Here is a 24230-nt window from a genome sequence, read left to right on the forward strand (position 1 = left end):
TATTACATTATCTTCCAAAAAAGCGGGAGGGCACGGGGGGATGGTTTGGGTGGAGTCTATTGTGGTATGTCAGGTAAGAGTAGTTTCGTCAAAGTATCAATCAAATCTAATCATAAATAAAGAAGTTATGGATGGCAATTTTAGCCAAATTTAATAATTTGACCTTGAGAGTCAAGGTCATTCAAAGGTCAAGGTAAAATTCAACTTGCCAGGTACAGTAACCTCATGATAGCATGAAAGTATTTGAAGTTTGAAAGCAATAGCCTTGATACTTAAGAAGTAAAGTGAATCGAAACACAAAATTTAATCATATATTAAAAGTTACTAAGTCAAAAAAGGGCCATAATTCCGTAACAATGACAACCAGAGTTATGCAACTTGTACTTTTACTGTACCCTTATGATAGTTTGTGAGTGTTCCAAGTATGAAAGCAATATCTATGATACTTTAGGGGTAAAGTGGACCAAAACATAAATCTTAACAAAATTTTCAATTTTCTAAGTATAAAGGGCCCATAATTCCGTCCAAATGCCAGTCAGAGTTACATAACTTTGCCTGCACGGTCCCCTTATGATAGTTCATAAGTGTTGCAAGTATGAAAGCAATAGCTTTGATACTGTAGGAATAAAGTGGACCTAAACACAAAACTTAATCAAATTTTCAATTTTCTAAGTATAAAAAGGGCACATAATTCTGTCAAAATGCCAGTCAGAGTTACATTACTTTGCCTGCACAGTCCCCTTATGATAGTTAGTAAGTGTTGCAAGTATGAAAGCAATAGCTTTGATGCTTAAGGAATAAAATGGACCTAAACACAAAACTTAACCAAAATTTTCAATTTTCTAAGTATAAAAAGGGCACATAATTCTGTCAAAATGCAGGCCAGAGTTATCTAACTTTGCCTGCCCAGTCCCCTCATGATAGTAAGTAAGTGTACCAAGTTTGAATGCAATAGCATTGATACTTACTGAGAAAAGTGGACCTAAACGCAAAACTTAACCAAAATTTTCAATTTTCTTAGTATAAAAAGGGCACATAATTCTGTCAAAATGCACGCCAGAGTTATCTAACTTTGCCTGCCCAGTCCCCTCATGATAGTAAGTAAGTGTACCAAGTTTGAATGCAATAGCATTGATACTTTCTGAGAAAAGTGGACCTAAACGCAAAACTTAACCGGACGCCAACGCCAATGCCGACGCCGACGCCAAGGTGATGATGCTCATAATTTTTTTTCAAAAAATAGATGAGCTAATAATTACTTAACACAAATTTAACTGAGATTGGTTAAAGTAGTTATATTTTGTTAAAAAAATAAGAGTATTTCTGTACCATATAAATCAGCAGTAAGTTCTATCAATACAATACAACACAAAGATAATAAGCATGTCTGACCAGGTGGAAGACGTTACGAAGAAGAGCTACATCCTTCTTGTCCACAGACCAATGGAACGATAGCGGAGGTATGGAGTTCCCAAACATGAATGGTGTCTCATGTTCTGTCAAACCCACAGCATACAGTGGCATCTGAAAATCAGCATAGTACAATGTAATTAGCCACATAAATCTAGTCACACACTTAAGAATCAATTATTATAAAACACGAAAAAAGCCTTTAGATATCTAAGAATATATATAGTGCCCACTGTATTGGTTACCATGGTATCTGACTGGAGGCGGGTAAGAGGTGCGTGAATCCGGATGCCGGTTAGTCGAACAACATTCACAATTGCCTCATCCTGAAACAAACAAAGAACACAAAATGAACAGGGCTCTCGGAAACGCTTAATCAAGTGTATTTGTACAAGTAAATTTCACACAGATGCTTATCAGAAACCAATGAGAGTCCCCATGACGCACCTTTTTGCACAACTTGGTTTATCAAGTCAATCAATTAACAAACAATACCTGGAAAGCAACCTCCTGTTTAAATTCAAGCAAACACAATTCATTTCCTCACATCCGTTTAAAATCCAATTCATCAAATGCAGTCAAATGTCCGATAGTTTTCACACATCCATCCTCTATGGAACTAAACCCCATTATGCTGTATCTGACAGTACGAGCATGCTTCAGTAGTGTAGAATTGATTAATGCCATTTGAAATGACCACTAGTCTTGCTGATGTGTTAAAAATTTACAGTTTGAACTTTCTAGAAACTGGTCCCAACTTGGCATTCACATAAAAGACCTTTGCTGTCTGCTGACAGCATTGACAGCTTGCATTTTTTTTAAGGCATTGGTTGAATTCATGTCATCTGGTTACACTGTTGTGATTGTCAAAGACTTATTATGTTTAGAAAAAAGAAAGAAAATATATTAAAGTGGGGTGTGTATGTAAATATATTTAGCACTTTCATGACAGTTAAACACTTGCCTAAAGAGTTGTTAATTTTGTTGTTTTTTTCATAATGTTTTTTTCTTTTAGTAACAATACATAGAATATAATAAAAGAGATTCCTAACATATATTTGTCTTTGGGTTTTTAATAATGAAACCAACAATTATATTATGTATTATGTAATGCTAATTTTTTTTTATACGTGTGCAATATTCAATGGGATTCCTACTTTTTCCTTTTGGACTTCTACTTTAAAATCCTAGCAAGACTTCTGATGTAGCTTAACAAACTAGAAAAGTCTTTGACGAATTGCAAGACTTACTTATTGGTAAAATTAATATAAACCATGTGCAGTGTGTTACTTCACAATGACCACACATAAACACACAAAACTTCATGTTGATTTATTGAATAAATTGCCACAGTTCAAATCACATACATCTGCAAAAAAATAATGTGACATACACAAATATAATGTAAAAATATGCAGCATGTCAGAGCAACTGGCCTACAGACTTACCAAATGACAGCTTGATTCCAGTTTATCCTCTGCAAAAACTGTTTGCATGGATCTTAACAAGTAGCATTAAATATTAAGAATTGCAGCAATGCCCATATAAAAGATATGGACAGTGAGATTGTTTTTGTATAAAAGGTAGTGATAACAAATGTTCAAAAGGCAAGGTGGCCAAATGAACTGTTCATATTTCCCATGCAGTCACTGAGCATATACACACAAATATGAAAAAAGTAACTACATAACTATTTTTTGGAAAAGATGCTAATAGCTTTGTAAAAATTAAGACAGGTAAGCCATCCTGACTGTGTGTGGTAAGCTTACTTACAAGTTTAACAGTTGACCACTCATAAGCAAATTGAAAATGGATATATGTAACCACTAACCAGCATACAACCAGAACAGCCTTTGAGTAACTTGCAGTTTGTTCAGGTTTTATGCTATATGCTGCTCATCAGAATCTTAAGAGTAGCAAATCAAGCCTTTAAAACATAAATATTTCTATAAAGATCTTAAATTAAATGTGATCATCTACGTGATTACAAACGTGTCAAAATGTGTATCTAAGTGGAAAAGGGTTGACAGTTCATACCTGAGAGTACACAACCGTCTCTCCTGTCTCTGGGTCCTTCCCCAACGCCTGACCTATGACCTTGGTAGCCCCTAATGACCGGGCATCAAGGAGACCACTACTGGTCACCGTGGAAACATGGCTGTCCTTGATGGTGAACACTACTGTAGACTGGGGCCTGGGCCCACCTCGACTCAATACCTATAGTAACAGTACCAACATGTTAAGGGACTGAGCATTCGTGAATCATGTGTTCGATACATATACATGTATTAGCCAATCCGGAAGTGCACTAAACTGTAAACTCCACCTTAGTTCTCTGTAAAAGATTCCAGAGGCGGAGCTATGGTTGTGCTATTACACGATTGGTTAAGCTAGTGATCGCTAGACAAAAGAAGTCTTTTATTGGCGAGAAAGTGTAGTTTTATGACTTTGTGACAGGAAAGGGCTCAAACTGACTATAAATTGTATATCGAATTAGTCCCTTAACGGTCAAAAGATTTTCCAAGTTAAGCAAGTTTTAGTGGTCACTTAATCCACAATTTGGACATCAAAATTCAAAGCATCAGCTTAATTCAAGTCAAGTCAAAGATTGACTGTATATTTATTAGGCAAGTTGATAACTATTTGTAAACAAATATTGGCGTTTTTTATAGCTGATATACGCTGAAATGACAAGGTCACTCCTGAAAGTAATTCACAACTAAAACTTGCCATATATGTCATGGTGAGGCATTTTAAATCAATCAATTAACCATAAAAATCAATAAATATTGAACAAACTGTACGGTTGGCTCTTAAACCTACATATTCCTTAGTAACAATTACCTGTCCTGTACAGATTACATGCATGGCTTCAATTTGATCAGCCTACCTGAAATAAGGCTCCAATTATCAGAGTTATGTTCCTTGGTATGAGCTCTAGGGGTGGGAACACCTCCACAGGCCTGGTTGCGCTGGTAACAGTGTGGTTGTCAGGGAGACTGGCTGTGACCTTGACTGACGTGTGGCCCACCACTGACCCATGGACAGTGTACACTGATGTGTATTCATTCACCAGACTGACTGTATCTGGCCTAAAATAAAGAGAGGAACTTGAAAGTACATCACTATTTCAATGCCAATATTTACAAGCATTTGAGAATTAAGGTACTATATTATTTGGCGTTGCTGTCTAACCCAGCATTTCACCTTACATTAATCTGTATCAGCATTTTATCGAATGTCTGAGAAATTTCCTGCTAGTAGACCCAAATTAATACATGCAAATATTTTATTGGACGATTTGAGAGAAATCCCTCAGAACCTTTGCCATATCACTGTAACTTTGTTCAGGATATACTGTTCATTATACCGAAATCTGGACTACTCTCTGCATGTTCATCCCACACTTAAACACAAATGTGTGCCCAGATACAATTACACATTAAATGCCATATGTCAGAATTTCAGGGTCAGTGCTTGGTAAATTGTCATGGGGAGACAGAACTGACAATTGATAAATGCATTAAGTTGATAACACAGTATTGCTTTCAAAATATATTAATTTATAGCATATATTTTAAGAAAAAAAAAAATGAAACCCTGTCAGTTAATGCAAATCATTGCACTGTGAGAAACATACTACCAAAATAGTATAGTGTCAAGATAAAGGGGAATCTTTTAATTATCCACAAATGTGTGAACTAAACACTAAACCTGTCTGGAATTTGTTCCTGAAAGCCAGAATATACTACCGACATTTGCCAGTCTGTTAGTTATAACAGATAAAATTCTTTATCAAAAAGAGCCATGTTAAGAAGCTCTTTACAAGACCCAATGTGATTCTTAAAGACCCCCATTATGCAAAAAATATGCAACATGGGCCCAGCAAATCTCCAGCCCAGCCTGCACAGTCTAAATATGCAACATGGGCCCAGCAAATCTCCAGCCCAGCCTGCACAGTCTAAATATGCAACATGGGCCCAGCAAATCTCCAGCCCAGCCTGCACAGTCTTCTCAGAAGATACTTTTGAGAGCACAAAACCTAAACATAATTTTATAGTGCACAGTGTAGCTCAATTGCAAAGGCTGGGATTGAACTTTGCTAGTCTCATATGAAATAAGACCCATTTTCGCATGACCCAGATAGTGATTTGAATGTGTGTAAAGAAAATATGCGTCTTAATAAAATATAAGCATACCAAATATTTTGATGGCGAACAAATAAATTAATAATAAGCCATGTGAGGACACATATATTATCTCATATAGTATAATTTTTATATACAAACAATGTTGTGTTGTTCGAATATAAATGCACCATTTAACAAAAATTGTATGGGTGGGTATGCTATATACTAGAAAAAACAACAACAATTAAACTGTTGTTTAACTTTTCGTAAATTTTCTACTTTTATTTCAAAGTCAGACTATTAGCAAAATAACTAGACCCAAACTCAACTCCCTTTACCACTCAACTCCCTTTACCACAGAATCTACTTTAAGCAGAAAATGTTATTCTTTTTTAGCAACAGTGAAATTGAACTGAAAAGCTCCAAACGTTTTACCAAGCTAGGTATGAACCCGAGCTTCCTAAATACAAAAACCCTCAGTATAATACCTCAATAAATTCTCAAGACGCGATTTTCCTTTGAATAGTGACTTGGAGCACAATAGTCTCACATGCAATCTTAATAACCCCTTCACACCAGACTGGCTTCCTTATGGCGACCTAAGACTGCGTTTCTGGAAATTTCTGATTGTCGTAGTCGCCAATGACTTTTTCTGTAAAAATGCTGTTTTTCACCTTCCCGTCACACCGGCGTCCTGGTTTATGGCGTTTTGCGCGTCGTCAAGGCGTCCTTAATACGTCCCTAAAGACGCACTGGGGTCGCAGTAGGAACGCCATCATCGTAGTAGGGTTGCAATAGACGCCGTAAGGACGCAATATAGTCACAGTAAGGACGCCATAGTTGTTCTGAGGACGCAATAGACGTCCAAAGGACTTATTGAAGTCGCAATTAGGTCGCCGTGCGGTCGCCTTGCAGTCAGTTATCATTTTCTGTGAGTTTGAGCGGCGACCACATGACGTCCATAGCGACCTTACAGTGACCCTACCACGTCCCTACTACGACTATTGCGTCCTTAACAGAACACCGTATAAACGCCGGACTTCGGCGACAACTTTGAACATGTTCAAAGTGGTCGCCTAGGGCTCGCGTCCAAAGCAATTTTTCGGCGTCTTCACTGCGTCCTCTTGCGTCCTTACTGCGTTCTTCCGGCGTCCTCACTGCGACCTGGGTCGCCGTAAGGACGCAGTAAGGACACCAGTCCAGTGTGACGGGGGTATAAGCAATGAATGAAGTTAAGTTACCTTCAAACTAAATTTCAGTGCAATAATTCCATTCAAACTGAAGTTTGAGAATAATTGAGAAGGGACCACTGTTTCTAGTTTACTGAACGACCTTCATCTTTACCTGACAGTCAGGCTGACTGGCCCAATATTTAACCTCAAGCTTTGTCTGAATATAAGATTTAAGCCTCCTCAAATTTTTGTATGCGTATGGAAAGGCCTTGTCCATATACACATGCATACCAAATATGAAGGTTATATTTCAAGGGACATAGAAGTTATGAGCATTTTTCGAAACCTAAACACAGATTTCGAAACCTAAACGCGGACCCTAAGTACAAGGTCAAGGTCACAGGGGTAATTTTTTGTGTGCGTATGGAAAGGCCTTGTCCATATACACATGCATACCAAATATGAAAGGTTATATCTCAAGGGACATAGAAGTTATGAGCATTTTTCGGAACCTAAACGCAGATTTCGAAACCTATAGCGGACCCTAAGTTCAAGGTCAAGGTCACAGGGGTAAATTTTTTGTGCGTATGGAAAGGCCTTGTCCATATACACATGCATACCAAATATGAAGGTTATATCTCAAGGGACATAAAAGTTATGAGCATTTTTCGAAACCTAAAAGCAGATTTCGAAACCTAAACGCGGACCCTAAGTTCAAGGTCAAGGTCACAGGGGTAATTTTTTTGTGCGTATGGAAAGGCCTTGTCCATAAACACATGCATACCAAATATGAAGGTTATATCTCAAGGGTAATAGAAGTTATGAGCATTTTTCGAAACCTAAACGCAAAGTGTGACGGAAAGACAGACAGACGGACGGACAGACAGACGGACAGAAAGACAGTCCGATCACTATATGCCACCTTTTCTTCGAAAAGGGGGCATAAAAAGGAAATCTTTGTCAAACATGTCACCCCCTATACCTAAAACATGAATTTAATTGACTATTATTTCAATGTACCCCAAACTAATAAATCATATATGTATACCAGAATGTGTACATAATTAGGGAATCAAGTGTCCAATGTTTAAATGGTATTATATAGTAATTGTAAGCCTGTTAAGAGATTAATTTATTTAATTGTCATTAATTGTATTAACATACTAAAACTGACGATTTTAGTTATATAATTTCATGTTCAAGCCCCTGTGACATTGACCTGGTTGCCTCAAAATTTATAGGCTTCTTCTTTTCGTCTGAAGTAACCATCCTTCCAATTTATTTGATAGTTTATCAAAGAATTGCATACATATCATGAGGAAACACAATGGGTTTAAGGACAGACTGATAATCTGACCAATAGACCAATGGATGGAAAGTTGTGAAATAATATTCCCCAATTAAATATCCAACTTACTGTAAGTTTGCGATTTATGTTATGGATCATATCAACAGACAAAACAGATGACTAATACAGTTACAATTATATCTTGTAAATTATGCAAATAAGTAAGATATTGAATGTAGCAATTATACCCATTTTCACTCCTTAGAGATACACTTATCTGGAAAAAAATATTTCAGTTTTCTGGGGGGGGGGGGGGGGTTCTATCCAGGGACCAGGGACCTGCCAATCACTAAGCCAGCTTTTTTCCACTAGATCACTGTTCCCTGAATTCCACATTGTATGCCAAGGTCATAATGTTACTCACTCTGTCAAAATTTGATGTTTTTTTTTTATTACAACGTTGAATTGATTTCTATTGATTTTTTCATTTAATTGTCAAAAGAATTGTTCACAGAAGCCTATCAAAATACAATTTATGCCCAATTATGCGATTATGTGATTCAGCAGCATACCGATAATCATCACACAATTTGTTTAAGGAAAGGCTTACTATAAAGAAATCTTAATCCGGAAACAATTACGTTCAGGCTTAACCAGACAGTAAAAATCAAACACTGAAAACTGTTCAATATACACAAAAGTTCAGTAACGTTAATAGGAGGGATACCAATTTGGGAAAGTCAATAGTCTCAATTGTGTCTGTACCTGGCAATAGAAAACACACACATGTAAATCTTCTCTCTATCAATCAGAGATACTGACCAATTGAATACATTTTACTTATATAATCCCTTTACAAGGCTCATTATTCTAACTAAGGTGAAAAGTTGCCAGGCATTCAAGCGTAACTGATTAGTCACTCCATTCCTTGATGTGACAAGACAATCTCACACACAGCTTACTGTACTCATTAAAGTGCACATAAACAGTACACAGGGAAAATACATGTACACATAGTTTATTTTGACTCTGGACAGACAAAGTCTTGTGGAGAGGGAATCATGGAAAATGTGTTTATTCAACAATCTTTACATAGCAAATTAAAATACTGTCATCAAATGCAACAGAAAGGGAAGCATGATTTAAAAATGCCCAAATTTCGTCGGCACCATTTGTCTTTGTCTGATATCATTGAGGCTACCATCGGAGACGAGATCAGGAGTTCAGAGCAACCAGACAGTTCAGATTCCTCTCAATTCAACTTGGATTTCCTGGAAAGCATATGTGAGTCACAGCAAGAGACCATAAATGATGACCCAAATTTCTTAGATAAATTTGACGACAGTAACCAACTGCTTGGTGAAAATTGTGTACTGGGCTGTGACATTCAAACTGGTGAAAATTCAAATAATGCCTCTGATATGTTTCAATATGGGGTCGGTGTTAGTGAAACATCAGAGATGGGACCAACTGAGGAGCTGAGTTTCAGCATAGCAACAAAGATAGGATTCCATACTGAAATTGACTTCCTTGTCAAGGATGTGCAGCTGACAAAGACTGGGGAGTCCAGTGAAAGTAAAGGTAAATATAAAATGTATGCCATACTATTTTTTAATTAATATGAATAAGGTAAAAAATGTACCAGTAGAAACACATTTTTTGTTTAATCATACAGAAGGCTAGATTGACCTCACAAAATGAACATCTATTTATAACAAAATTAACAAGCAAATTCGTTGAATTGATATCCCCCGTCATACTTATGGACACAAAAGTTTTCTGGACAGATGGACAACGCCTACGTGCATCATCCTCTTATCCATATATATACTCAAACCAAGTTTCAATGAAATCTGTCAAAGCACTTCCAAGATATGGCTCTGGACACACACAAAAAGCATTTTTTCAAGATACAAAAGGCCATAACTCCTTTATTATCCAATGGAGTACAATGCCATTTGGCGTGCATCATCCTCTTATCAATATATATACTCATACCAAGTTTCAAGGAAATCCCCAAAGCACTTCCAAGATATGGCTCCGGACATAAAAGTGCCGGACGGACGGAAGGACAGGAAGACGGACGGATGGATGGAAAACGCCAAAACAATATCCATCCACCTATGGCGGGGGAAAATAATATTATTTACCGGTAGCCAATTTTATAAATGTGGATAAATCTTATCCAACGGATAACTTTTGGTTACCTTCATTTTTTAGGTTATCTTTGTGGTTAGCGATTGTATTAGATTAAGCCAAAGTATTTTATTCGGTTATCTTTTGCAAATAAATTTACCCAAAGGTCACCTTTTGGATAGGCTACAGTTATCCATTTTTATACAATTGGCTACTGGTGCTTAAAAGGTTAGTTCCTGATTTAATAGATTATTGGTCATTGTAGAATACATAGATGCGAGCGAAACTAACGGGTCCTTTGATTCTGACCTTGAGGACTCCATGCATTTTGTCGACCCAGAAGATCAAAACCAGCCTGAGCCAGAATTTCCATTATACAAGCAAAACACTGAAGTACAAGAGCCAATGGCCAAGAAACCAAGAATATGCAATTCTGACCACAATTCCTGTCCACCAAAGTTATACGACTGCAATCCAGAATTTCTAGCTCTTGTTCAAGGTGACATCAACTTACACAATCCGATTGAGCAAAAACAGGGGCAACCTACCATTGCACATCGTTCTAGATCATTCTCTGGGAATATTCGCCCGGGTCTCACTCGACAAAAAAGCCAACTGAATCTCAACCAGAAAAATAAATTAGGACAAACAAGGTCAAGGTCATTCTCAGAGTTCTGTCCCAGAGAGGATGAATTCTCTACCTTGAGTTCCCTGCTTGAAGGCCCAGAAAACGATTTTTTATCAAAGCATCCATTCTTCAAGGATCTCAAGTCTACGCTCTTATCGGACTGCCAGAACAAAAGTTGCCCACAGACACTGTTTGACACCTTGACAGGTAACGGCCCAAAACAAGATGTGTATGCCAGGGAGAGGAACATGCAGGTAAAATTTAGCTCACTGCAGCACAAATACCCTGACGAAGTGAGTGAACTGTCAACATTTTTCCACCAACAATCAGCCGAAATCCAGACAGAAAGATTGAAAGAAGTCCACGATGAGAAAACACCCAAATCCTACCGTAACTATCTGAACAATTACTATGATAACCAGCTTCATATGATCATGGATCGAGTTGAACAGAGCCTTGGTGTTCTGTCAGTTGCAAAGCGGGAATTCGTAGTGGGGTGTAGGACCTTCAAGTCACGGCCACTGCTGTCTCGGAAAGCTGTGGCCATGATGGAAGAATGGTACATGCGTAACTATGAGCATCCGTATCCTAGCAACACTGCAGTGGAGGCCCTAGCAACGGCTGGACAGATATCAGCAGAACAAGTCAAGAAATGGTTTGCCAACAAACGTAACCGCAGTAAGAACACTAAACCTGTTGTGGAAGTTGCCAACATGAAAAGAAAGCGTCAGTTTTCTGCAAGATGGTAGAGGACATTTATTGTGATGTTTGACTGTAAATATTATGGAAAAGAATGCATATTTTAAAAAGTTTTGACATTCAAATGTTATTTTAGTGCTATATTCATACATATTTTATATTACTTTTATAAATTTTATGGTTTCTTGTAGTTGTTTTAAAATTGTAATAAAACATGCTTTCTATGTATTTCATCTTCTTTTGAACAAAATAAAGTATCATTTTATTAATCCTGAACTAATTAAAATATGTTTACCAGTCACATAAGTTTTCTTTTGGTTAACACAGGATTGACTTTTAAGTTTTGACCTATGCCTGTAAGTTCTGTAACCTTAGTAACTTTAATTTGTAAGAATAAAAACAAAACAAGAGGGCCAGAATTCCTTAAATTAGCCAAGCTATTATAAGAAGAAATTTGCTGTCCAAGTTTCATTTAAATTGGACCATAAATGTGACTTCTAGAGAGTTTTACTTTAGCCATTTAAGGACAAGAAACCGTCGGGAGACAGGTGATGCTCCCCAAAGTTTTTTTTTGTCACAATATTGCACTATATATTCAGATAAAAGGAAATGTCTTGAGGGGCATAACTTTGGACAAAATAATACGATGGATGATTTTGCAACTTAAAAATTTCAAAGGGCCATAACTCTCTAAAAAACCGTCGGAGACAGGTGATGCTCCCCAAAGGTTTTTTTTTGTTACAATATTGCACTATATATATTCAGATAAAAGGAAACGTCTTGAGGGCACAGTAGTTGGCGGGGACAAGAATTTTTTTATAGCAAATTTCAAAGGGCCATAACTCCGTGAAAAATCATCCGACCAGAACCCGCTGATATTATGCACATCTCCTCTTGGTAGTGAAGCTTCCCATAAAGTTTCATTGAATTCCGTTCATCATTTGCTGAGAAATAGCCCTGACAAAAATTGTGCATGGACAGACGCACACGCGCACGGACAGACGAAGCGGCGAATATATGCTCCCCCCAAAAAAATTTTTGGGGGCGCATAAAAAATGCACCGCCTCCTGGCGGCCATGTTTTTTAACAGACCACAACCATTTTCAAACTCATCCAAGATATCATTAGAACAATATTAATGTTCTGACCAAAAAGTGCCCGTCCCCTGGTAGCCATGTTTTCAATCGATCAAAATCTTTATTTTAAGTCATCCAACATATCATTGAGACAAATCTTCTGACCAAGTTTCATGAAGATGGGACAATAAATGTGGCCTCTAGTGTTAAAAAAAAGTTTTGCTTAAGCCATGTTTTTCAACCAACCGATTTTTTTTTCAAAATCATCCAAATTATCTTTCAGACAAATCATCTGACCAAGTTTCATAAAGATCAGACCCCGTGTTCACAAAACGATTTTGAAATCAAAAATCGATTTAAACTGACATTGATTTTTACTTTTGCTTATCAGCTACAATGGAAATCCATTTTCAATGACAAGCAAAATCGATTTTCAATTGCAAAAAATGTTTTGTGAACACGGGGCCAGATTGTAAATGTGGCCTCACAAGGAAAATGTTTATGCCCGCGCCGCACAACAAACAAAAGGCGATCACAAAAGCTCACAACTAGTACAGTGTGCTTAGGCGAGGTAAAAACACGTAAATTAACCATATGGCCCGTTTTCTTCATACTTAGTTGGATCAACCTGGCTTTTGAGTTGTTAAAGGATCACAATTAAGCTTTCAATTAATTCTGGTAAATTAACCATATGGCCCGTTTTCTTCATACTAAGTTGGATCAACCTGGCAAAACAAGTATGCAAAATATGAAAGCAATATGTCAAGGGACAAAGACAATATTTTGGGTAGTACGAAAACTTGAACATTTACACGCAGACGCCGGGGTGAGTAGGATAGCTCTACTATATATATTTCATATATAATAGTCGAGCTAAAATTAAGTACTTTTTGAGTTATCAAAGATACAAACAGAAGGACTGACATATGGACAAACTTTAAATAATGTGCATGTTCTCAATATGACATGATATCTAGATACAATGTTTCACAACCTAGTTGATATTGTTCTTAGTTATCACATGATTTAGATATTACTTTTAAATATTTTTGTTTCCCTGACAATTTCTGTCTGACGAAAAAATGTAATTATGTGCATATTCTGCACATTTTCTGGCCCTCTATCCACATACCAAGCTTCATTAACCATGCTTTAAGAACTTAGTGAGTTAATGCAGGATCCAACTTATGTAGAGACAAACAGGACGGATAGACAGACCTAAAGTAAACTTGAATACAATGTGGATAAAATACCTCGACCTGGACCAGATCTATCTAAGGATCTCATATGCAATACCAAACATTGTCATCATTTATATTTCATCACAACCTTTCTTTATCTTGTGAATGGAAATCTTGGATATTTGATCAGATATTATTTATATATCTGATCACTTCATCATCTTACACTAAGATAAGTTTCAGCTTGGGATGCACAAGGATAAATACTGAGACAATTGAATTGAGAACATAAGAATCCCTTAATAACTAACCATGTTTTTCCAAGCAGAATGACATTGTCTTGCCATTTGTTTTCCCCAAGGATATAAAGCTTCTAAAGTATACATTTAATAATTAGCATATTTAAGAGAAATATTAACAGCAATATTCCCATGAAACATGCATTGGTTTATATTTATATTTATTATATAAAAAAGTACTTCATATCAGATCTTTGTTAATGCAGTTCTAGTGAATCACTTGACAGTTATGATATAAGATGATGCATGTGACTCACTTGACGGTGATGATATCTGATTCTGCATGTGAAACACTTGACAGTGATGATAACTGAATATCTGATGCTGCACGTGAATCACTAGACAGTTATGATATCTGATCCTGCATGCGACTCATTGACAGTGATGATATCTGATGCTGCATGTGACTCACTTGACAGTGATGATATCTGATGATGCATGTGACTCACTTGACATTGATGATATCTGATGATGCATGTGACTCACTTGACAGTGATGATATCTTATGCTGCACGTGACTCACTTGACAGTGATGATATCTTATGCTGAATGTTACTCACTTGACAGTGATGATATCTTATGCTGCATGTAACTCACTTGACAGTTATGATATCTTATGCTGCATGTGGCTCACTTTACAGTTATGATATCTGATGCTGCATGTGACTCACTTGACAGTGATGACGTCTTATGTAGCATGTGACTCACTGACATTGATTATATCTAATGCTGCATGTGACTCACTTGACAGTGATGATATTTTATGCTACATGTGACTCACTTGACGGTGATGATGTCTGATGCTGCATGCTACTTACTTGATATAGATGATATCTGATATTGCATGTGGCTAACTTGACCGTGATGATATTTGATGCTGCATGTGACTCGCTTGACAGTGATGATATCTTATGCTGAATGTGACTCATTTGATGGTTATGATATCTGAAGCTTCATGTGACTTACTTGTCGGTGATGAAAATATAATGCTGCATGTTACACACTTGACAGTGATGATATCTGAGGTTGCATGTGACTCACTTGACAGTGATGATATCTGATGTGGCATATGACTCACTCAACAGTGTTGATATCTGATGCTGCATGTGATTCACTTGACAGTTATTATATCTGATGCTGCATGTGACTGACTTGACAGTGATGATACCAGATATTGCATGTGACTTACTTGACAGTGATTATATCTGATGTGGCATATGACTCACTCAACAGTGATGATATCTGATGCTGCATGTGACTCACTTGACAGTGATAATATCTGATGCTTCATGTAACTCACTTGACAGTGATGATATCTGATGATGCATGAGACTTACTTGATAGTGATTATAGCTGATGTTGCATGCGACTCACTTGAGAGTGATGATATCTGATGCTGCATATGACTCACTCAACAGTGATGATATCTGATGCTGCATTAGACTCACTTAACAGTGATGATATCTGATGTTGCATGAGACTCACTTGACTATGATGAACTCTAAAGCTGCATGTGACTCACTTGACAATGATGATATCTGATGCTGCATGTGACTCACTCATCATAGATGATATCTGATGCTGCATGTGACACACTTGACAGTGATGATATTTTATGCTGCATGTGACTCATCCAACAATGATGATATCTGATGCTGCATGTGACTCACTCGACAGCGATAATATCTGATGCTGCATGTGACGACTTTACATTGATGATATCTGATGCTGCATGTGACTCACTCGGAAGTGAAGATATCTGATGCTGCATGTGACTCACTTGACAGTGATGATATCTTATGCTGCATGTGACTCACTTGACACTGATGATGTCTTATGTAATATGTGACTCACTTGACAGTGATGATATATGATGTTGCATGCGGCGTCTTTACATTGATGATATCTGATGCTGCATGTGACTCACTTGACAGTGATGATATCTGATGCTGCATGTGACTCACTTGACAGTGATGATATCTGATGCTTCATGTGACTCACTTGACAGTGATGATATCTGATGCTGCATGTGACTCACTTGACAGTGATGATATCTGATGCTGCATGTGACTCACTTGACAGTGATGATATCTAATGATGCATGCAACTCACTTGACAGTGACGATATCTGATGCTGCATGTGACTCACTTGAAAGTGATGATATCTGATGCTGCATGTGACTGGCATGATATTGATGAACTCCGATGCTGCATATGACTCACTTGACAGTGATGATATCTGATGCTGCATGTGACTCACTTGATATTGATGAACTCTGATGCTGCATGTGACTCACTTGACAGTGATGATATCTGATGCTGCATGTGACTCACTTGACAGTGATGATATCTGATGATGCATGTGACTCACTTGACAGTGATGATATCTGATGCTGCATGTGACTCACTTGACAGTGATGATATCTGATGCTGCATGTGACTCACTTGACATTGATGAGCTCTGATGATGCATGTGACTCACTTGACAGTAATGATATCTGATGCTGCATGTAGAGTGAGGCCCATCAGGGGGAAGAAGCTGGCGAACAGTTTGTGACCCGTCACGTCAAGTACCTGCACTCGAGCTTGGATATCCCTTCCTATCTCCACCTGAGAGAATAGAAAATAGAAGCAGGATTCCAGAATTAACTTCTTGCAAATAGTTTTACTCCAAGTATCATCAACTAAATCTGCTACTGCTGAGCATGACATATTTCCCCTAAGATGAGATCTTGCTGTTTAGTTAAAAGTTGACACCTCATATTACTATTAGTGATATTAAAATATTGATATAAAAATAAACTGAAAGCATGTTATTACAAGAAGTCTTAGATAAAAAAGGGGCATAACTTTTGTATTTTTTTTTTACCCCGGATGTAAAAAAGCACACATGCACAATGTCATATCATGAGGAACAATAACTGTTAGTTTGAATGTTGTGCATTGAAAATTGTTCGAAAATGTTTCCTGACTAGTTATGGTTGCGGACGAAAGAAGGAAGGACAGAGAGACATACATGGTTATTGATGGTTAGTGAGATGCTAAGGAGTTTTGGGTGATTTTGCTTCAGTCTGCCGTTTTTTAGCTACTTGTGTTACAAAAACTTATATGGCTATTTTTTTGTTGCTTTTTGAACAAGTTAATAGTAAAACAAGGACTGTTTGTAAAACATGCATGCCCCCCATATGGGCTGTCAATTGTAGTGGCAGCAATTGTGTGCATACGTTTTTTGTCACTGTGACCTTGACCTTTGACCTAGTGACCTGAAAATCAATAGGGGTCATCTGCCAGTCATGATCAATGTACCTAAGCAGGTTTGTTTTTTTGGGCCCTATTTTATAGCTGAAATTCGGCTAGATTCCCAATCGCAAAAAGTATACTTTTTTCTTAACCAAATTTTCAATTTTCTAAGTATAAAAAGGGCACATAATTCTGTCAAAATGCACGCCAGAGTTATCTAACTTTGCCTGCCCAGTCCCTTCATGATAGTAAGTATCTGTACCAAGTTTGAATGCAATAGCTTTGATACTTTATGAGAAAAGTGGACCTAAACACAAAACTTAACCGGACGCCGACACCAAGGTGATGACAATAGCTCATAACTTTTTTTCAAATGACCTTGACCTTTGACCAAGTGACCTGAAAATCAATAGGGGTCATCTGCAAGTCATGATCAATCTACCCATAAAGTTTCATGATCCTAGGCATAAGCGCTCTTGAGTTATCATCCGGAAACCATTTAACTATTTCGGGTCACCATGACCTTGACCTTTGACCTAGTGACCTGAAAATCAATAGGGGTCATCTGCGAGTCATGATCAATGTACCCATGAAGTTTCATGATCCTAGGCATAAGCGTTCTTGAGTTATCATCCGGAAACCATTTTACTATTTCGGGTCATCGTGACCTTGACCTTTGACCTAGTGACCTGAAAATCAATTGGGGGTCATCTGCGAGTCATGATCAATGTACCTATGAAGTTTCATGATCCTAGACATAAGCGTTCTTGAGTTATCAACCGGAAACCATTTTACTATTTCGGGTCACCGTGACCTTGACCTTTGACCTAGTGACCTCAAAATCAATAGGGGTCATCCGCAAGTCATGATCAATGTACCTATGATGTTTCATGATCCTAGGCCTAAGCGTTCTTGAGTTATCATCCTGACACTATCTGGTGGACGGACATACGGACGGACATACGGACCCACATGTGCAAAACAATATACCCCCTTCGAAGGGGGGCATAATAATAAAGAATAAAGCTCAATGTAAAGGTATGACACCAGTATAATCTAAACCATATAAGGATTACCATACTGTGAAACCATTTATTTTCGTCAGCACAAAATTTCGTCCTTTTTAAAAAATGACTATTTCGTCAGCACTTAAATTCGTCCATTTCTGGTTTTGAAAAAAAAGCGTCCGATTTGTTTGTAATGTTTGTAATACATGTAATTCGCGGTTGCGAAAAAATCGTGCTGGGGAAAGAGGGGTGACACTTGGTAGTCACTTGCAGGAGGTGGGCCTTGTTTGGCATATGCCAATTAACAAGTCTGTTATTTCAGGTGATAGTAACTGTCCCTTATTATTTTATGTCATTGACACATTCTTTGTTATGATTAGCGGATAAGTGGGACTGAATAACCGTTAACGAGTGTTTTAAACAACGAAGCCAACAACAAAGGTACAGGTTTTTATGTATATGTACAAAAATAGTAGATGCAGTTAAAACCAAACAACCAAACACAAATCAATATGTTCTTTATTAATTTGTAATAAAAGCGCAGAATATATTTCAGTCAGGTGTTGATCACACATCGTCATATTTTAATTGCGTTTAATAGTATTGTCTTTAATCCGGATTAGCCGTGTGTTGGCTGTATAATCTGCAACACCCCTGAAAAACACAATACACACAATGGGTAATAAAGTTGTTAACAATTAGCACTAATCAACACTATTCTATCTAAACGAAGTCGACTCATTCGATACAGCCTTATTGCATTCGCGTTTTACAGGAAATGTCAGTTGTCAGTACACTGTATAATGTACACCCCTTTGTGTCAAAACCGGATTTAACTTGAGTGTGAATAGTCGACTGTTTCATGTTCTTTGTATCAATACCATCCGGGTATCTGTACTATAAGTATACCAGTCTACAAACAAGGTGCGCGCTTCCGCATATGGGTATTTGGACGTTAAAAAAATTGACCTACGGTTTAGCGTTCATGCCGTCCGAACGCATTTAGCAATATAACTCGTTTTTTTTCACTATTTCTTTTCTTGCAAAAAATACTAGTGGCTTATAACTTACCTTGCAATCTTTTTTAACTCGCATTTTGCCAGTGTGCGCGTGTTAATTTCGAGCCCTGTGTATACGCGTGGATTTAAATGCCTCATGCCTTCAGTAATTCAGTCTTACTAGTTTCAAATATGGGACATGATTGTTCGTTAGGATCTTGAATTCGTCCATCAGTCGCAGGACGAAAAAGACGAAAATTAATGTCTTACGAATAATAATGGTTTCACAGTATATTGTAAGAATATAGAAACTATAAGCAATTGTTTGCAACTCCAAATTTACCACCACATATATGTATTTAATAAAACCTGACATTTAAAAAAAGAAATCCAAACTATCAATCCTATTAGATTTCCTGATAAGACAACATCATCTGTGAAGTTCAACCAAGATATTCAGCTGTTTCAAGCACTACTTGCATACCTTGTCCATCAACGAGAGCTCAATGCTGCCCACTCCAGACACTGTGACTGACACCTGGGCTGGTTTACTGCTGGCCACACACACATCGTACACTGAGAGCACAGACTGACCGTCAGTCAGTGGAGCCACCTGCAGAAAACCAGCACTTGCTTTGACAGACATACTTCTGAATCTCCACTGGTACAGTATATCTGCTCAGGTATGGATTGACATGAAATCAACTTGAACAAGGGACAAAATTGTCACACAACCAGGTTTTCAATTTGAAACAAGAGATGTGTTTGTCATAAACACAATGCCCCCTAATGCGCCGCTTTGATTTTTTTTTTACCTTTGACCTTGACCTTTCACCACTCAAAATGTGCAGCTCCATGAGATACACATGCATGCCAAATATCAAGTTGCTATGTTCAAAATTGCAAAAGTTATGAAGAAGGTTAAAGTTTTGGTTAATGTTTTGGGACACACACACACACGGACACATACAATGACAGACAGGCCAAAAACAATATACCCCCGATCTTTCGATCCAAAGGCATAAAAAAGTCTGATAAAGGGAGACTATTCAAAATGTGCATTGTTAGGGATTGTGCCTAGTTAATTCCCTTGTGTCAAATTCAAATCTATTTTGAGTTGTGGCGACCTTGACCTTGGAGATATCGACATAATTCTTTCGCATGAAACACCGTCCAATGATTGTGAACAAATGTATAGAGTAATTTTAAAATCTCACAATGAATTACATAGTTATGGCCTGGACAAGATCATTTACGGCCATTTTTGACCTTTGAACTCAAAGTGTGACCTTGAAGTTTCAGTTATCGATGTCATTCTTTTGCATGACACACCATCCAATGAAGGTGAACAAATGTGCCAAATGATTTTAAAATCTCACAATGAACGACATAGTTATTGCCCGGACAAGCTTGTCCCTCCCGCCGACATTCACCAATCTAATAACCAGGTTTTCCCAATTTTTTCATTGGGAAAACCTGGTTAAAAATATATGAATAACAGGCTTTGAGTTCTGTAAAGTTCATATCTTACAAAATCAAAAACTACAAATTCCACTTGCATCACAGCTAACATATGTTTCTACTTGTTGTTATACCCTTTCCCACTCAGTAGCAACATAACAAGAGCTGTCAGAGGACAGCACGCTCGACTATTCGAGTGCTTGACAGTATAACGTAAGCCATTATGGGGAAATTGTTCATATTCAATAATTTATTAGACGATCTTTCAAAAATAAAAAAAGGAAAAAAAAAATACTTTTTTTTTTGGGGGGGGGGGGTAGGGGGGTTGAGAGGGGGTATAATGTGGGTGGGGTCATTTATCAGACAATCTTTCCCCCCCAAAAAAGGAAAAAAAAAACATTTGGGGGGGGGGGTGTTAAGATTGGGGGGGGGGGGTATAATGTGGGGTGTTCTCATTTATTAGATAATCTTTCAAAAATAAAAAAAGGAAATATTTTTTATTTATTTTTGGGGGGGTGGGCCACGTGGGGGGGGGGGGGGGGAGGAGGGATTCTGGGTTGGGGCATGGGGTATTGCTTGGGTGGAATTCATTGTGGTATTCAGGGAGGTGTTATTTTGTCTTAAGTATTAATAAAATCTGATCATAAATAAAGAAGTTATGGCAATTTAAGCAAAATGTTCAATTATCTAAGTATAAAAGGGTCAATAAATCTGTCAAAATGCTTGATACAGTTGTCTGCTCTTGTTTATAGGTTGGGGTCATGTTGGTAAATAAGTATGCAAAATATGAAAGCAATATGTCAAGGAACACAGGAAATATTTGAGGTAGTACGCAAACTTTAACATAGATTTATCAATAATATGCATATTCTAAGTAAAAAAGGGGCAATAATTCTGTCAAAATGCTTGATACAGTTGTCTGCTCTTGTTTATAGGTTGGGGTCATGATGGTAAACAAGTATGCAAAATATGAAAGCAATATGTCAAGGGACAATAAAAATAATTGGGAAAGTACGCAAACTTTAACATTTGCACGCTCACGGAAACGCCGACGCCGGGGTGAGTAGGATAGCTCTACTATATATATTTCATATACATGTCTAATAGTCGAGCTAAGAATGGTTATATGAAACCAGCATAAAACCAGCCCAGCCTGCGAGTAACTTGTAGTCTTTTCAGGTTTCATGCTGTTTACTTATCTTCAGTATTTAAGTGTTGAAAATGAGGCCTTTTAAAATCTGAATCACATAATCTTAACTAAATTTGATTTTGTAAGTGACCATAAATCAACAAAATATAAACCATTTACACATCTGTAACTTTGGCAACTTGTACCTGTATCTGCTTGGTTTTCTCCTGGTACTTGGCGCCCACCACCCCCGCCTTGCCCTCCACCATGTGGAAGTATCCCGAGCCCCGGGCAATCTCCAGGGTAACCCTGTTGGAAGGGTGGTTGAACACGGAGACTGACTCAGGAGAGACCACTGCTTCCTCCACCAGCCTTAGCTCCAGGGACTTGGAGATTGTGGGCGACAGCTGGGCCTGCCAATAGGAAGAATAGGGTGGTGTTTCATGAGCTGGGCCTGCCAATAGGAAGAATAGGATGGTGTTTCATGAGCTGGGCCTGCCAATAGGAAGAATAGGATGGTGTTTCATGAGCTGGGCCTGCCAATAGGAAGAATAGGGTAATGTTTCCTGAGCTGGGCCTGCCAATGGGAAGAATAGAGTGGTGTTTCATGAGACAGCTGGGCCTGCCAATAGGAAGAATAGGGTGGTGTTTCACGAGCTGGGCCTGCCGATAGGAAAAATAGGGTGGTGTTTCATGAGCTGGGCCTGCCAATAGGAAAAATAGGGTGGTGTTTCCTGAGCTGGGCCTGCCAATGGGAAGAATAGGGTGGTGTTTCATGAGCTGGGCCTGCCAATAGGAAGAATAGGGTGGTGTTTCATGAGCTGGCCCTGCCAATAGGAAGAATAGGGTGGTGTTTCATGAGCTGGGCCTGCCAATAGGAAGAATAGGGTGGTGTTTCATGAGCTGGGCCTGCCGATAGGAAGAATAGGGTGGTGTTTCATGAGCTGGGCCTGCCAAAGGAAGAATAGGAGGGTGGTGTTTCCTGAGCTGGGCCTGCCAATGGGAAGAATAGGGTGGTGTTTCATGAGCTGGGCCTGCCAAAAGGAAGAATAGGGTGGTGTTTCATGAGCTGGGCCTGCCAATAGGAAGAATAGGGTGGTGTTTCATGAGCTGGGCCTGCCAATAGGCAGAATAGGAGGGTGGTGTTTCCTGAGCTGGGCCTGCCAATAGGAAGAATAGGGTGGTGTTTCATGAGCTGGGCCTGCCAATAGGAATAATAGGGTGTTGTTTCATGAGCTGGGCCTGCCAATAGGAAGAATAGGGTGGTGTTTCTGGTGTTTCCTGAGCCTCCTTCTGAAAAAACTGGGCTTCCTTTTTGAGAGTTAAGTGTCGTCCCGAATTGAACTATGCAGTCAACACACGCTTATCAGGGACATAGAGAATACTAGGTTAGCGTTGAATACAGAGAAGTTTATGTTGCGAGGCTTAGAACGCCGGGAGCGCGAGCCTTGGCGAGCGCTTTCGGTATTCGAGCCGAGCAACAAAACTTCTCTGTATTCAACCGTAATCCTAGTATTCTATTTCTCCCATTTGATTTTTTTCAACGTGACATTTAACATAAATAGATCTAATAACCTTAACAAGAATTTTAATTCAGTCCTAAAAGCGCTTAAAATCTAACAAATGTAACCATGTATAGTGATTTACATGTATATGTTCTGGTACGCAAAATAGTCTTTAAAAAACTCACACACAAACTGTAAAACAAGTAAAAATATCACCATATGCCTCGATTCAATTTTACGCAGTATGCGAATTGTAACACATTACGACCGCGAAGAGAAGATTTTACTTTACTATAATTCATTGTATTTTCGAAAGAAAAAATGATCAAAATCCAATATGGCGGCGATTGCTCCTGACAAAATGATGTCGGTGTCAACATACATGTACACCATTGACGACCTAGTTCTTGCTACCATAACTTTAAATGTCGCTTTTTATGATTTTTTACTGGCGCAACTTTGTACAGGTCTGTCAATACTATATAAACTGTATAATGAAGTTTCTTTAGCTATCGACGACCTTGACAATTTTGACGAGTAAACAGACAATTGCAGCAACGGACACTTTATTTGACTTAATATACAGGGCAATACGTTTTCCGACTTCGGACGACGAATTTAAGGACGCGAAAAACGTGTTTTTTTATGTAATGTTATGGGTATGCCGTGTTTGATCCGATGCATCAATGGCGTCCATGTTAAAATCATTTCCCCGAGAACAGGGAATGCCAAAAGTACAAACAAAAACCAAAACACGTTGGAACTAGTATCTTACCTTTAATTATCCTTTAAAATCCATCTAATAATCCATTTAACTCAATAATTGACGATTTTGCATCTAGGGTCTTTAATAATTATTTTAGCATAGTTA

General features: G+C 38.1%; 2 protein-coding genes across 4 annotated transcripts in view; one reads left to right on the plus strand and one right to left on the minus strand.

Moving 5' to 3' along the window:
• LOC127836367 (nuclear pore membrane glycoprotein 210-like) overlaps positions 1–24230 on the minus strand; it is a 92729-nt gene that overhangs the window by 28847 nt on the left and 39652 nt on the right. For all 3 annotated transcript variants that reach the window (XM_052362978.1, XM_052362987.1, XM_052362968.1), the window contains 7 exons: positions 22061–22267; positions 19749–19877; positions 16502–16629; positions 4301–4502; positions 3448–3627; positions 1656–1736; positions 1393–1524 (listed from right to left, as the gene is read on the minus strand). In XM_052362978.1, coding sequence (XP_052218938.1) covers positions 1393–1524; positions 1656–1736; positions 3448–3627; positions 4301–4502; positions 16502–16629; positions 19749–19877; positions 22061–22267 — 1059 coding nt within the window. The remainder of the gene's footprint in view (positions 1–1392; positions 1525–1655; positions 1737–3447; positions 3628–4300; positions 4503–16501; positions 16630–19748; positions 19878–22060; positions 22268–24230) is intronic.
• On the plus strand, positions 8917–11691 carry LOC127836540 (uncharacterized). Its single transcript, XM_052363197.1, has 2 exons — positions 8917–9581; positions 10402–11691. The coding sequence occupies exons 1-2, from the start codon at positions 9062–9064 to the stop codon at positions 11511–11513; spliced, it is 1632 nt and encodes a 543-aa protein (XP_052219157.1). The 5' UTR covers positions 8917–9061; the 3' UTR covers positions 11514–11691.

This window comes from Dreissena polymorpha, chromosome 1 (genome assembly GCF_020536995.1).
Source record: "Dreissena polymorpha isolate Duluth1 chromosome 1, UMN_Dpol_1.0, whole genome shotgun sequence".
NCBI classification, from domain to species: Eukaryota; Metazoa; Mollusca; class Bivalvia; order Myida; family Dreissenidae; genus Dreissena; species Dreissena polymorpha.